The sequence below is a fragment of the Trichomycterus rosablanca genome, chromosome 7, assembly GCF_030014385.1.
Source record: "Trichomycterus rosablanca isolate fTriRos1 chromosome 7, fTriRos1.hap1, whole genome shotgun sequence".
NCBI lineage: Eukaryota > Metazoa > Chordata > Actinopteri > Siluriformes > Trichomycteridae > Trichomycterus > Trichomycterus rosablanca.
In genome coordinates this window covers 36,767,334-36,783,612 of record NC_085994.1, presented here as the reverse complement: position 1 = coordinate 36,783,612, position 16,279 = coordinate 36,767,334, and the positions used below count along the sequence as shown (strand labels likewise).

At 42.4% G+C, this 16,279-nt stretch overlaps 1 protein-coding gene across 1 annotated transcript in view; it reads right to left on the bottom strand.

Moving 5' to 3' along the window:
• Window positions 1-1,985: 1,985 nt before the first annotated feature.
• Window positions 1,986-16,279, bottom strand: part of tcf7l1b (transcription factor 7 like 1b) — a 43,839-nt gene continuing 29,545 nt past the window's right edge. Inside the window, exons 4-12 of the mRNA XM_062999349.1 lie at window positions 14,794-14,877; window positions 8,645-8,777; window positions 8,426-8,528; window positions 7,848-7,931; window positions 6,983-7,123; window positions 5,647-5,806; window positions 5,451-5,558; window positions 5,120-5,171; window positions 1,986-2,926 (exon numbers count right to left, since the gene is read on the bottom strand). Coding sequence (XP_062855419.1) covers window positions 2,433-2,926; window positions 5,120-5,171; window positions 5,451-5,558; window positions 5,647-5,806; window positions 6,983-7,123; window positions 7,848-7,931; window positions 8,426-8,528; window positions 8,645-8,777; window positions 14,794-14,877 — 1,359 coding nt within the window. The 3' untranslated portion in view covers window positions 1,986-2,432. The remainder of the gene's footprint in view (window positions 2,927-5,119; window positions 5,172-5,450; window positions 5,559-5,646; window positions 5,807-6,982; window positions 7,124-7,847; window positions 7,932-8,425; window positions 8,529-8,644; window positions 8,778-14,793; window positions 14,878-16,279) is intronic.

Here is a 16,279-nt window from a genome sequence, read left to right as displayed (position 1 = left end):
TGTTACAACAGTCTAGATGATGTTGGAATAACAGAGAATTGTTTATTTAATCAGTCACGCTTGATACACAAACAGCATCAACATTTGTAAAGGTCTAGCCTCAGAGCCAAAGCAGCAACATCACCGAAATTCCATCTGCGCCACTTATAACGAGCAGGCGGACGATGGCACCGTCTTTGGCACCTCTCCCGATCTCTGCAGTCCCTTAAAAAAACCCGAACTCTACCTTGTGTTTTCTCCAGTAATTGAAAAGCCTAATGAGGTCCCCGGAGCTCCATGCCATTAGCTCACAGTTTAATTACAGTGGCAGCACCGAGCCAAGACCACGAGGAAGCATGCAGTAAAGGAGAAGCAAGACGAGGAGCGCGGACTGACCTGCTTTCTCCTGTTGTTCTGGGACGGAACATTCCAGGAAGGAACAGATGTCTTTTTTTTATAATTTGTTTTATTTGTGTTTACTTTTTGGCAGGAATTTTTGTTGCACAGCTGCTTGTTTTTCAGCCTGAGAGGATTCAGACTGTTAAAGATTTTATTCTTCTCGAATAGCAGCGAATTCATAAAAAGTATTTCTGTTGTTGTATTGTTGTGTTTTTGTTACAAGGAACAGAGCAGAAGTCAAACTGAGCAGCGAAAAAGACGTATAAATTTGAAGGTAAGGGGCCGGTTTGGGGCCCTCAGCCTTTTAATACTTTAATAAAACTCAGGATGTATTCTGGTCCAGCAAAAAATTCTTTCCCTTCAGTCAAATAAACAGTGAAAGTTGAGTTTGCAAACATTTACAACAGACATGTAGTGCATAAAAGTCTCAAAATGTTATTTATTCATTTATTTATTCATTCACTGGTTGTGGTGGGTCCGGGTTCCCTGAAATCACTGGGCGCAACGCAGGAACACACCCTGCACAGGACGCCAATTCATCGAGGGGTCTCGGCCATCTCCCTTTCCCCTAAACATAGCCAGCCATGTGTGTATGAAGACACCTGACCAGGGATTGGAACCATGAGATGGTTTTTATTTTAATTTAAATTTATAATTTATCGAATTTATAATTTAGCTTCTACAGCAATTTGGTGTTGTTGAAAGATCTGTCTCCCAATTCTTCAGTAATTATCATTTACTGCAGCTGGTAACTTCTCTGTGCCCATATAAACAGCATGTTTGCCCTCGTACATTAAAAAGTACGTAAAACAGTAGTGATCTGATCAAAAAGAAAAGCCAGATTATTACTTTATTCCTTGATCTGGATGGTCAGAAAACCAAAATGAGGTCTGTATAACATGAATTATCTGCTGGATGATGGGTAACACAGGGAGCTTGGGAGTCACTAAAGCCATCCTAGGAAATGCCTTTGTAGTTTGTTTTGAGATGTGGCCTATCCTAGACAGGGTGGCTGTAGGGTGGCTGTATTTTTACATTCTCTACTGTTTTTATATGAGACTGATCTAGGCTGAGGTGAGCTGGTGTCTTTGAGGTGGTCTTCGATCATTTTTTTTTTTTTTTAGGTAAGTGCTAGATCTTTTTTGTTTTGAATTCTTTTGTTGAGTGAAAATTCACAACCATACCCACAGACCTCAAAAAGAAGTCAAAAGTACTTACATATAAATATTTATTTTGGGAATGAGGCACAGTGGTAGATTATGCTACATCACTACCGCTGAGATCCGGGACAAGACAGCAATCCATCGCATGGCCTCGCCCCTCCCGACACAGCCAATCGTATCAGTAAGGACGCCTGAGATTTGAACCCAGATCTCAGCATTGGTGGGCTGGCGTAATATATCGCGGCATCACCCGAGTGCCTCCGCTTAATAAGGTGAATACATCTACAAAATCGGGATACAATCATTTTGATGATGACATTTTAAGACTGAAGTGGACACACAGCAAACAGGCCTAAACAAACTGCAATACTCAAAGAACTCAAAGAACAATACCATTACCGGTTAAAAGACTGTGGTGAAAAAGAAACCAAACAGGCATCGGTGTTCTAGAAACAATGTACAAGTTTTATTTATGGAGTTCACACATTTCAAAACTGGAGGGGTAGTCGCAAAGGCTTCTAATAAATGCCTGTACTATGATTGAAACTTCAAAACTACCATTAATTACAAGTAAGCTTTAAGAATTTTTTTTTGTTCCTTCTTATCTTATTAAAGAAGTTTTTAATACAAGTATTCTTTATACACGGAGTTTACTGGATAACTGTATCAAATAAGAAACCAGTTCAAGTAGAATTTACAAAAAAATACACTGTTTCATAGAGAGACACAGAAAAGCAGGTGATCAAATATTGACCAATAATATTCCTTTCCTTTTCGCTTATCAAAAAAGTGAACCTGACATCTATGTGTAAAAAGGTAAAAAAAGCAATATACAGCACATTTATAGATCAGAGAGAGAGAGAGAGAGAGAGAGAGAGACCTGCTTTAGGTTCAGTCAGCTGATTTGGTTACCAATGACAGGGGCTGTGTTTGGAACAGGGCGTGATGAGAGTGCAAGGCGGCCTGAAACGGCGAGGGCGGGGACAGGAGGGAGGGGTGCAGGGAGCTGAAGGGGATTGGTCGAGACAGGAGAGGTAGAGTGGACTGACTGGCAGAGGAGCTAAGGGCGAGCGAGATGCTCGGGTGAGAGGAGGAGGAGGATACAGAGGAGGCAGATGAAGAAGAGGAGGAAGAGGAGGTTGAAGATGTTGAGGAAGGTTTGGAGATCAGAGAGAAGTGAGGGTGATGGCGCTCAGGTTTGGTGGTGAGCGAGAGAGGCTGGGCCTGCTCGGAATGAGTAGGGGCGGGTGCCGCGGGCGACGCCAGGGCGGCGGAGGGCGTGGCCGGGGAGTCCAGCATGCTGCCGTGAGAAGACGCTGGGCTGTCGATCATCTTCTCCTGAGGGAGGTACTGCACGCAAGGCTTCTTATTTCTTACTGAATATTCTAAAAACAAGGAAGAAGAAACAAAACGTTAGAGATCGTCTCTTATTACGTCTGAATCATCCAGACAATAACACATTCCACATGATCCACTTCTTAAAGAGAGCGAAAAATGTAGATGTACAGGTTTTCCAGAGCAGTACAAAGTGAGATTATGTATAAAACAAAAACACAAACGGCACATGTTCACTGCGACCTCGCCTTAACACATCAGTACTGTCAATGAGCAGCTCAGTCTGAGCCAGCAGTGATTCTGACTTATCAAACTCTGCATACAAAAGGTGAAGAAAACCTAATTATACATAGTTCAGTGATTCGGCTGAAATACCTTTAGCCAATTTAACCCGGGATTTTGGATGGGGATTGTCTTTATTGTTTACTACAACCAAATCCAGGCAATCACAGACACCCAACGGCAAGCAAGTACAGAGGTGGCAAAGCTGCATACCATAAGGAAAAGTGGACACACAGTATTACAGTTATATATTCCTAATACATATCTCTACATTTACCTACTGTATTAAATTGAATTTATTATAGCCTTGCACATTAGGAAAAGTAGGCTAGATCGCAATAAAATTGAGTTAAGTGTAACTGATAGATTCTATTCTGTTAAATTAACACAATCCATTTGGGAATGCAATTTTAATGCTGAAGCTTAACCAGCCAGCAAAGGTAAATAAGGATCCAGTGTGCAATTCTATAGAAAAAAAACCCTATGCTTATATTAGGGCTGATACAGTAACACATACAGGCTAAACTTTACTAACAAAATTGGCATCATATAAGAAATTGGAAAATAAATAAAACATCATTTATGTACAATTGAAAGAGATAACAAGAGCTTTGTGTGGAAATCCTAGTTAGTTAAAATTCCTAAGGCGGTGCTGAGATCTGACATTAACATGCAATGGAAATAAGTCAGTCACGTCGGAACTAAAATCCTAATCCTACAACAGCTACCCACTGTCCACAAGCGTATACGGAGATGGCAAGGACAGCGGGGCACTGACGTGCAGGACAGCGTGAGGATGGAGCAGATAAGGGGAGGAATGAGGGCGGCTAAGCCGTACCTGCCTGCACTAGCACTGCACTTCATAGGCTGCATGTTAGGACGCAGGGAAGGGGACAGCAGGTTAGTAAGGGGCACAGACATGCATTACGGCTAGAGATGGACCGATCGGGGTTTTTGGCACCGATTCCGATCTCCTTTCAGGGACATCGGCCGATGGCCGATAGCCGATTCCGATCGGGGGGGGGGGGGGGTGTTTGTGCCTTTAGAAGATACGCTTTGTTCACAGTATCGCTATAAGTGATTCATTGATTCATGAGTTGATTCGTTTTTATGTGAAGCGTAAGTTTCTCTTCTCAGTTATCTCTCCGTGTTTACTGTTATTAATTAAATGTCGTGGTTTTAAATAAACACCAGCTACTACAGAACATTCTGTGTGACTCTCTTACATTAAAAAGCTTCATTAAAAAGCTTCATTAAACTGCTATTACCACAGATCTGTAACCGAGTCAGACTCGTTCCGTCTAAGGAGCTAAAAGTTTTCTAAAAGTTCAGCAGATGATCCTGAACTAACGAATTTGGTAATGAATAAACTTTTGCCTCTGATTGGCTCTGTAACGTCTTCTGTTCTCATCTACATCACAAGTACGAACCGCTTACGATTTACCAAAGTGAACCAGGAGTTTATATAACGTGCTGATAGAATCGACTCAGATGTGACCGGGTTGAATTATCTTTTTAAAGTAAATATTACAATCAGCAAAATTACATCGTAAGAGCTTTCACGATGGTTTCTGTACGATGGTTGATGAATGGTGATGTGATGGTCGGTGCTTCGTAGCTCAAAGTCTGGATCAATCCACTGAGCTGTTAACTTAACATGGTCTTTATATATCACACGATCGGATCGGCTACTTTTAGGAAATATCGCAGATCGCCGATAGCATATTTGATTAGAAATCGGTCGATACCGATTCGTAGCCGATCGATCGTCCCATCTCTAATTACGGCATATGATCATTTGGCCTGATACACGTGCTTAACAATTATTCATTTTGGACTAGTCCTGCTCTATGCTTCTATAGAAATACCGCTAAGGTTTAAAGAAAGCTCACAGACTTGGTTGGATGCAGTAAAGGAAACCAGCATGAATTTGAGAAGAATAAGCAAAACAGCTCCCTTACCCTCTGTTGGAGACTCAGGCTTATTATCTCTCTTCCTCTTCTTCCGTTTGCCCTACACAGAGAGAAACAGAAAGAGAAAGAGTCAGTTTTCATGATTTCACTCACACTAACACCCTTATTTATAAAACAATAAGTGATCCCAGAATATAACATGCACAGAAGCGACTCCTTGTCCTGAAACCCTGAAGTTTTGGGATGCTACAGACATTTTTAATTAAACGTTACCACAAAATTACAAGACCGTTACCAGGTTAAACTGTTTTGTCCTATTAGTGTTACAATAGTTACAAGCTTATTGGTATTTGAATAGATTCTAAAACAAAAAACTTACATAGTTGTCCCGTGCGGACCAGCCGGGGTAGAGCTGAGAGTGCAGCTGTCGCTCTTTCCTAGCTAGCTCGTAGTATTTGGCCTGTTCTTCCCGTGACAGAGAGTGCCACTGCAAACACAAACTTATTAGTACCCGTCACAGGACACTGCTATAATTCAACACACACACACACAGTGACATGCACACACTCGCTTACCCTTCTGCCCAGGATCTGGTTGATGGCGGCGCTTTCTTTAAGTGTGCACTCGGCCACCACTTTGGCCCTCATCTCCTTCATATAGAGCATGAAGGCGTTCAGGGGCTTCTTAATGTGAGGCTTCTTCTCCTCCTCTTTCTTAGGCGGCCCTGGAGACTTCCTGCTCCAAAACAAAACAACAGCTTTGTCACCAAGTGTAGACACAACACTGATAAAGCAGGGAAAACTCTGTCAACACAGCATAACAAAAGTCAGCTCTGAAAGGGTCAGAATCCTGACAACCTGCAGAGTACAGACAGGTTCTAAAGAGAGGTTCTAGAGACAGGTTCCACACTGGTTCCCACTGAATGGTCATGTGCAGGATGTGGGCCTGTATGTGTTGTGGTGTGGTGACCTCAGACATACAATGTGCTTGAACTGGTGCACAGTAGAATTCAGTGACTTGCATTTAATATAAATTCCTGCAAACATACATGAGCAGTGATAAAGCGATGGTTTAGAAACAGGTTTTGTTCTTCAGCCAATTATGTCACGAACACCTTCAGTCTTCCAAAGAATGTTAGAAAAGGGGACACAACAGGTTTTTAAGCAGCCGTAGGTAATATTTAGGGATATTGCAATCCCTCTGGTTGAAATATGCTATTTTGAACAGCTCACAGAAGAACATTTACGTAACAGCGTTTCAGCTCTGCACCCACACCCCTCATTACCTCATACACCAGTTCAGAGTAAAAACTAAATACACATTTGAGGAGTGTGTAAGTAGAGCTTACTGTAGTAGCATGACGACATGGAAAACTCCAGGCCAAGACTGACCCACAGCCGGGATTCTGAATGATTATTTTAGGGTTTTTTTTAGGTAACTAACAGCAATGCTTAAACATCATGCTGATCTAATCTAATGCTGCTACCTGGGTCCTTCATCTCTTTAAGGAATAGGCCCGCTATTCAGAGTTTGAACCTCAGCAGTGCTATCGGCATCTACATGACTGGCTATGTCTGGGTGGTAGAGGTTATTCTTGTCGTGCACCACAATTTCTCTGGATTAACCGAACCCGCCAAAGCCTGACCAGGAATTAAACATACCTGTAGTAGTTTGCATATATTTAAAGTGATTTTTAATGCTTGCAACATATATAAAATGGAAAGTGATGAAGTGATTTTTTTATTTTTTTTTATTTAGCAGGCAACAGCCATAAAATGCTGATTAATTTGATTTAGGGGTCAGATCTGACATTTAGGCTGTTATGAAATACAATGTGTGTGTAAGTGTGTGTGTGTTAAAACTACAGTATCTCTCCTCTATAGCGTCCTCTCATCGTACAAGCGTACTCACGTGTGAGAGGCCGGGCTGAGCTCCCCGTTGGGCTCCTGTTTGATGGCGGGTGACACTATGGCTGGGTGTGGGATTCCCGTCTGATGGAGGCTGTGAGGGTGATGAGGCACCATGTGAGGGGAGAAACGACTGGACACCAGACTGCAAAGAGAGAGAGAGAGATGGGGAACAGATTTAGGAAATGTCCCAGAAATCAGAAAGCAAACCTGAGCAACATTCACCTTTTACACACACGTCTCCTTGGGCCAGCCATGGGCACAACCACTTTTGTGAGCCTCTTAATGATGTGTCTAGACTAAACATGCATCCACACCCACACCCACACCTTCTCATTCATATTTCACATGTAGGCCAAATAAAGACGCTCTCAAAGGCCCCATTATGAGTCCTGCCACAGGCAAAGAGCCCAGAGTGTGCAGTTGCCCTGGAAACCAGGGAGAATGCGACACCTGAGACCTTTTTTTCCACAAAAATGCACACACACCTTTCCCAAAACCACAAAACCCACTTCCTACAGCGGCCTGAATAGGACACCTTTCAGACAGCCGTGCTGTGGGTTTGCAGCTCAGCACAATACAGTATTATTGTTATCAATCAACAGTGAATTGAACAAGGCCACGTCCACTCTTACCATCTTTAGTGTTTTTTCTTTTCTTTTTTATTCCCCAAGTGCCCGCTGTGTCTTGTGTGACATGCAGTGCACCGTGTCAGGACATGGTGAAAAACATGCCACTCTCTGCACGGTTCAGTTCAGTCTGAATTTGGACCCAGGTTTTATGTGTTTACAGAAATTGTGTGGACAAAAAAACGAATCAACACATTGTTCCTTAATACACTATATGTACTAGATGCTGCTTGTACACACCTGGACATGGAGGCGTTCATGGCGAGTGCTGGGTAAGGGTGGCGAAAACCTCCATGAGGAATGGAATACATGGGCTGTGCTTGCCTAGAAAAAACAGCCAAACAATGCTTGTTAAGGGAAGTTTTTTATTAATAATAATATTACATTCCACACCGTATTTATTTATTTGGGCTTTAACACCATATTTAACACATATGCGTAATTTAATGGCAAAAAACAGGTATTATGTTTCTGTCTGTATTCTACACAGTAAACAAATTACATGCATCTAATTATTATACTTACAATATTTGAAAACACCTCAATTGTAATGCATGAATAATATAAAATGCAGTGTAAATATTTTATCATATACAGATAAGGTCATAAATAAGGCATAGCTATTTAATATATAGCACAACAGTAATATAAAGCAGTCTACAAAGACGCTGTTAGATTAGTTTCAGAAGTGTTTAATGAAGTAATATTTTTACTGGAGTGATTTTGTGGCATTTGGCTTTTCTAAATAAAAAAAAGCTATACAACAAACTGAAAAGTCTCAGTCGCTGTAGACCCAATTGTGTGTGCAAAATACTCACTGTGGCACAAGCCAGCCCAGAGGGTGAGGGATCTGCCCGACAGCCCCAGGAGAGAGCGGGTAGTACGGCGACAGCTCTGATGGGTGAGGAGTTCGGGGAATACCTGTGTAACAGTACTGCAATCAGTCTCAAAACAACAGACACTAAATGAAAAAGCACATATTATACATGTGTGTGTGTGTGTGTGTGTGTGTGTGTGTGTGTGTGTGTGTGTATTACCTGTCTTTAGGTCAAGGATCTCTGGGGAGAGATGTGCGGGAGGTGTGGCTGGCGAAAAGTGATCATTACTGTAGGTGATGAGGGGGGTGAGGGGGTGCATGTGAGCGTGCTGCACCACAGGAACCTTGTTAGACTGAGAAGAGAGACAGACAGAGAGAATTCTGGTTAATTTCCTGTCACTTTCCAAACCAGCTGAATTAAAGAGGTGAAATCTCACTTTGCTGACCGGATGTGTGCAGGACAGCAGTAAATCCAGATGTTTGTGTGTGAGGGCATGTAGTATCACATCTTCTCAGAAAAAAAAACCCTGTGTGTGTGTGTGTGTGTATCTGCGACCCTGTGATGCAACCTGGCCCAGCCCCACAAACCATTTTAAATATAAGTGTGTGCCAGCTGGCTCGCTCCCATCACCACACACAAACACACACACACAACCATGGCAACAATAAAGCAAACTGTACCAGCATGTTCATGTTTGCACTGAGCAGGAGTCGGAGAGGACAGGCAGGATTGAATGAAAATAAAAGTTGCACTCTGTCTATCATGAACTGTACTGGGTTTGATTAATGGACAGGCTGCTTTATGTGAAGCTTGCTGGAGCTTGCAACAACCCGGAGCATTGTGTTTTGACATCCAAAACTGTGTTATATAGTTACAAGGAAACAAACCAGATCAGCTTCCCTATCAGTAAGACCAGAAGATATTACTGCACATTTCAGATTAGATACGGACAATCTGACGATACAATTTTTTGACATCCTAAAGGTTGTGTATGCTGCTCGGGTGGCGCAGTGGTCCATTATACTAGTCCACCACTCTTGAGGCCTGGGTTTGAATTTCAGTGGTGCTATCGGCCGGCCAGGCTTCTACACAGACATGATTGGCTACATCTACAATGGAAATGTAACGTTTCTCAGCATAAAGGAGATTAAAATCTTCTCCAATAAGCCCTGGTACTTCATTTCATTCATGTTTCCTTCGACTGCAGATACCCATGACAACACCCATCTCAACTCTCCAGCATGATGGTGTACAGATTTATTTTGTTAAACACTTTCAATGTATTCTAAAAAGAAGGCCACAGCTTTAAAAAGGGGGTGTGGTGCATGTGCAAAAAAAAGTTTTAAATCAAAATAAATGCCACACACTCTGGGTGACTTGGCATAGGTGTGTATCCTGCGGGCTCAGTGAGGGAGAAACGTTTTTCTTCAGACTTGCCTCTTGATTCTCTGCATCTGAAATGAATTATTAGGCAAACAGCCCCTGGGTATCAAGCCAACCAACTGAGCAACCCAAGAGTCTAGTGAGAACCAGTGTGTGTGTGTGTGTGTGTGGGAGAGGAGGGAGGGGGTGCACTATGCACTTTTTTGTGCTCATTTGCAGGGTGGGAGGTTCGGAGTCTTTTCAGAAACTCTGGAGGAGAAGAAGGGGAAAAGAAAGAAAGAAAAAGAGGAGAAATGCAAGGCATGCTGGGATATCTCGTCTTTGTTTGTCGGCTGCACAGGAAGTGGATGTCAGAGTGGCCTGACCATGACATCAGCATCCAGAATGAGTGCCGACAAACATGGACGTGCAATCGTGAGCACGGGAAAAAAAGAAAAGAAAAGAAAAGAAAAGAAAAAAAAAGTAGCAAAACATGCAGATGAATTTGGTGTATCTGCTGGGTGACGGATCGGAGGCTGTGGAGCTGAGCAGAGGGGAGTAGAAGGAAACACAAGTATAAACAAGGAGGAAAAAAGATTTCAGAATGGATAACCTAAAAGACCTGCACGTACCATTTCACAAGCGCTTTTTCTAAGAAAACATACAAATACAGACTGAGTCGTGTCCTCCAGTATGAAGGTGATATGTGACTGCAGTTTGGAGCCCCTTGGAGTTTTATGTTTTTTTATATTTGTTTAATTTATTTCCAGTGCATGTATCTGCTTCAAACGTACACTTTTGACTTTGGTAGATACACAAGAAAAGTTTGTATTTATAAACCTAAACAAATATATTAAAAGTAAAAAAAAAAATTATAAAAATATAATTTGATTATTGTTCTGAATAGTATGCAATAAAAAAGTAAACAACTCTAAAATGATTGACACACATATTGTGTTTTGTAGAAATGTAAGCGGTTTCGTACGTTATTCTGTTCCATACAGCCCACTCGTGTGGCCCGAAACCCTAAAGCGAAACAAGGTCATTTGCACAATGACAGAAAAAAGAAAGGAAATCAGATGGATGTGCACATGAGTTCCTTCCTTTTCCTCTCTAGATATCACCCACACACACACACATGTAACCCCCTCTCAAACACACACACACACACACACACACACACACACACACACACACACACACACACACACACACACACAAGCACACACACACACACACACACACACACACACAAGCCCAAACAGTAGAATACTAAGCAAACCTGCCTCCTGAATTATTAAGCAGCTCGGACTGAACAGAAACGCTCATTAGCATACGGACCTTATGGACCCGATCTGACAGACAGTTCAGTCCGACTTAAGCTCCTAAGTGCTTATTCAAGCGCAAATAAATAAACTGATGACACACTGGAACCGGGTTCAGTAATGAAAGACATAAAATAGTTCATGCTCATCCTGTTCGGTGCAAATCTGTCTCTACCTAGCAGTCATTAATATTCAACATCCTTCCTCACACAATCCATTTCACTGGCTGAATAGCTAATGGGAGCATTTTGAATCAACAACGCTGATGTGGCCCAGTGGTCATGTCTCCCAGGTGAGTGTGTACCACTCATTAGTGCTGAACCAGGCCAAAGGGCCCCGGGAATCAGCGTACGGCCTCGTCTAAGCAGCTCCCACCACTCCTTTCTTATTTACATGCTACAGTGTACAGTTAAATCTCTGGGTCTACATGAGTGAACCTTTAATAAAAGAGGGATCCTCTTTTTGTCATTTTTAATATCAAGCCAATATCAAAATGATCTAACTGAAACCTAGAGGATATACAAAAATATTATATAAATGCAATCAGATAATTGTGTTGTAGTTAACACTAAACGTTTTAGCTATAATGTAAATGTGATGTAAATGTGTATTTTTAATTGGTAAAGTTTGCACATTTATTACAGGCAAGTTAAGGTGAAGCATCACACGTAGACAGCAATTTGCTTTGTGTTCCAGGCTTCTGTAAATAATCTGTGCTGTTGGTTGATTCACACATTGGAATTAGTAAATGTATCAAAACCCATCTGATACTGATTTAGCACCTTAGGTTAATAAACCTCGTTAAATACTTCTAACAATATTAACTCTGTAGCCTTAGTGCAAACGGCAAACTTTCTTTTAGATAATCTACGTTTGAGGCAAGAGGAAAACATTACAGGCTTACACGGCTTTGCTAAATAATTCTTTAAGCTGCGTACTAACACGTTCTAACCAAGCTGCTGGAAAAACAACATGTGCGTGTTGTGTGAAAGAGGTTTGTTTACCTGTGGAAAGACTACATTGAGGAGAAACTGCATAATGTTTAGATTTATTGTTCTAGAGAGAGAACATCAACATGGTCTATCTATTTTTCCTTCAGGCTCGTCAAAGTAATGGTTTGAAGGCCGTCTGCATTAGCCTGTAGCTCCAGCTGGACAATAAATAAATCTCGGCAGATCAACCAGATTTGCAAGAGCCACCACTTGTACCAGTAATTTATAGAATCTATCTTTTCATGTTCCTTTCCCAATAATGGGTTACTGCTGCTGTGCTGGCACATGTGCATGTTTTGATTCAAATAATTAAAATCATAGCCATATCCAAACCTTTTTTACTGTGTGCTTAACAATGTGTCTATATTACGCTGAAGAGCAAAATATTCCCATCAATTCAAGTGCATCATGCGGATTATAAAGCTCTTTTATATGCGACTAAACTTTTGGCCTAAATGTGCTTTGATTTCTATGAAAACGCTCAATGAGATCAGTACGAGTGCACGCCTGGCGATCAGGTGCTTTGAGTTTATACAGCTTTCCTGCAGGCACCGGGGCTGAAAGGAGCTCTGTTTTAATTTTCTCCTGTCAGCCCCTCTCCGTTCCCGTAAAACAAACCCACGGCGTTTACAACAAACCCTCAATAGTCGCCATTCATCGGCCACTAACCTGAGTGCCGGCAGTCACTGCATGGCCGCATTTTGTCCTGTGCTTGTGATGCACAGGCATGCCCTGTATATGGTAAGATATTAGGTAAATACAATAAAACTGCAGTGGCGGGAACCGCATGCTAACAGGGGTCAAACGATGTAATAAACTGGAATGACCTTTTCCAAGGAAAACCATCTCAGAGTGACTGACAGAATGCTTCAGCATTATTATATACTCGAATATTCTTCCACTGCATGGCCTTCAGAGAGAAAAAAAACCTTCTTATTTTATCCGGGCCTGGGACCGGCACTGAGAGAGCACTGACTAGTGCACCTCCCAATGGCTAGGCTGTTCGTCCTAGGCTTGTGTCTGCTCTAAAACATCATCAAACTACTGCACATCCAGCTGTGGCATCATAACATGAGGCAATCGTACTACTACTTTTGGCAAGACACTGCCCAGCAAGTGACCAAATGCAACAAATATGCAAAAGCTGTATCATCTTTTATTAAGTTAATTAAATCTAAATATTTAGGTAGCATTTAGGGATGGGAAAAATAGAAAACGACTTCTATGGTTTGACTCACTGCATGACTTTAAAAATAAAAGTCTAAAAGTCTGTAGTAACATAATTTATTTGTATTTCCACTAAAATCTCTAGTCATGTTTGAATCATATTTCTGCTAAATTGTTTATATCACAATTAATTTTATTATGGTTTAAAACTGTAAACCATTTTAGTTTGTGTGTGTATATATACCTACATAAACCATTATGCCTCAATGCGCACACACACACACACAATTCCAGGCCTGGAATGCAACACACTAATGGTGTTTCTACCTGGTGGAGCAGATGGTTTATCATACTACAGTCTTATCAGTGCCCACGAGACGCTTATCTTTTGCTGCCCTCATCTACAAACCAGTTGAACTACTCCAAACCCTGGCCCCTACACACCTCATTACCGCCCACATTTACACACCACCTGCTTGTCCCGGTCGTGCAGGATGGTTTACATGAAGTACCAATATGGTGTTCTATCAGATCAGCCAAAACCAAAACCTGCCAGGAGTTCAATCTCGGAAAGAAAAAAAAAAAACTTCTCAGGTCTTCAGCAACCCGGAGCGTGAGACAACCATCGCAGCTCCTCTGGCACAATTTGATGTTATCAACCATGTGAGAGTTCTGTTTTCGGTTTGGCATATAAGCGATAAATCTGCACCTCTGAGAGAAACCCAGATAAAATGTCGTGCTTTTGGAATCCTTGTTCAAAAACAACGAAACCAGCACCACCAAAAACACATGGGGAAATTAATACTGCGTAGTAACAGGTTACAGTAAATCTTCTCTCACTATGCCATTTTACCAGGTTTACTGCATCTCCTTGCGCAAACACCCCACACACACACATTTTATATGTTTGATTTCTTTTTGTCAGCCAAAGTCAAATGTCAACACTGTACAAATAAGCAAATCCAAAAAAGCTAAAAGTACAATGTGTGTAGCATTATTCTCTCCCCTGTAGCTCAATGACATGCAGCAAGCACTGTGTTCGATGTGCAGGTCAAGCAATAGAAGAATTAAGTTAATTAATTAAGTAATCAGGAGTACTGCCAATGTTGGACTTGTGTATTTATTTGATGTGGTTTAATGTTAGGAGCCACGTTGCTGGTGACTGTGCTTACTAACACAGAAGGTGCATGGCATTATGTAAACCAAGCCATTGATGGGACACATATTAGTGCTTCCCTAGGGCCGATCACAAGCCCGGATAAACAAGAGGGCCGCGTAAAAATGGGCATTTGGCATAATGAATGAGCGGATAAATGAGCCACTGTGGAGGCCCCTAATAAGAGCAGCCCAAAAGATTCCTTCACACCCTGCAGTTTGGGATAATACAGTGTGGGGAGTACAGAAACTTCTCGAACAGTTTTTGTGCATAAACTATGAGTGGAGAAACTGTTGGCATGACTGAAAAACGTTACATGATGCGACAAGTGTGTGTGTGTGTGTGTGTGTGTACATGTGTACTTACCAAATGTCCTGGTGTGGGTGATCTAGAGTCCTTTAATGCAGCTGAGCTGGGGATGTCCAACAGAGGCCACTTCATCTGAAGATACTGTGGAAATGAGAAAGATGATAATGAGCATCAAGCCAAACAAAAAGGCATCAAGGTGGGCATGCATTCATTCATTAGGATTTTAACGTCATGTTTTACACACTTGGGTTACATTCATGACAGGACAGGTAATTACTGGTTACATAGTGCTGCCCACTGAGCCGCCACCGTGCCACCCTCAAGGTGGGCATTTAACCCCTCCAATTTCATACATATTGGACAACAGCAGGTGCAACAGGCACCCGCTCAATCAACAGACTTGTATCTGCGTGTCTGACATTGTTGCGCCTGCGTGTCTAACGTTGACTAATGTCAACTGACACATACACTGTGCTGTGTGTACAGACTGGATGGAATGCTTCGCCCAATAACACAAGGAAAAGGAAAACTCGTAAATAACAGGCTGACGGTCAGCGAAGAGCAGTTACACACACGCGCGAGCACCTGCGAGTGTGTGCTGAGAGCATGTGTGTCAGCACCAGTGAGCGTGAGGAATGGAAGCACAGTGGAGGGAGAGGAGTGTGAAATTGGCGTTTGTCGGGGAATGTGTTTCTACAAGAGCCCATCTGTGGAATCCCATCGAGAAGGACAGAGGACGAGTGTGTGAGACAGCTGGGAGGACGTCCCGCAGAGAGCGCTGGGAAAGCAGGACAGTGGCGAGAGCTCAGCTCTACCAAACATGCCCTGGTGAATTGCCCTGACCTTCTGACCATTCCCTCACGGCGCCGCTTAACCCGGGTGCATCTCCGTTTTTTTCCTACGATCCTGTCGTTTTACGCGAACGCGCCCATTATCGATTTCCTCCGTGTGGTCCGACTGTGGTTTCCAGGTGTCCCGATGTCCACCGAATTTTTGACAAGTGCAGTGATTGGCTAATCCCCGGGAGACCCCCTCCTTTCCCCCTCGACTTCCTCCTCGGCCCGTGGACTCGGGGCTCAGCTCACACATCTGGTTTGTGGATCAGTTTAATAGCCGGATACAGCAGATTTTCATGTGCATGGACATTTTCTCCCTGCTGCTCCCCAGATTTAAAACTAATAAAAGCTGTTGTGCAAGCACTCCCATACACTCCGCTTTATGGGTGAAAGCTGGATTACTGCAGGCCTGCTAGGCTAATTTCCAGTCTAAAAAATGCCAACTTGTGAGATGAGCTTTTCCCATCATCCTTTGCAATGGGCCCGGCAGACACAAAAACGCAAACACACAAACACTAACACAACTCACATACACACAAACATATGCACAAACATTAACACAACAAACACAAACACACAACTCACATACACACAAACATTAACACAACACACATGCACACAACTCACACAAACACACAACTCACACAAACACTAACACTAACACAACTCACACACACAGACACATGCACAAACATTAACACAACGAA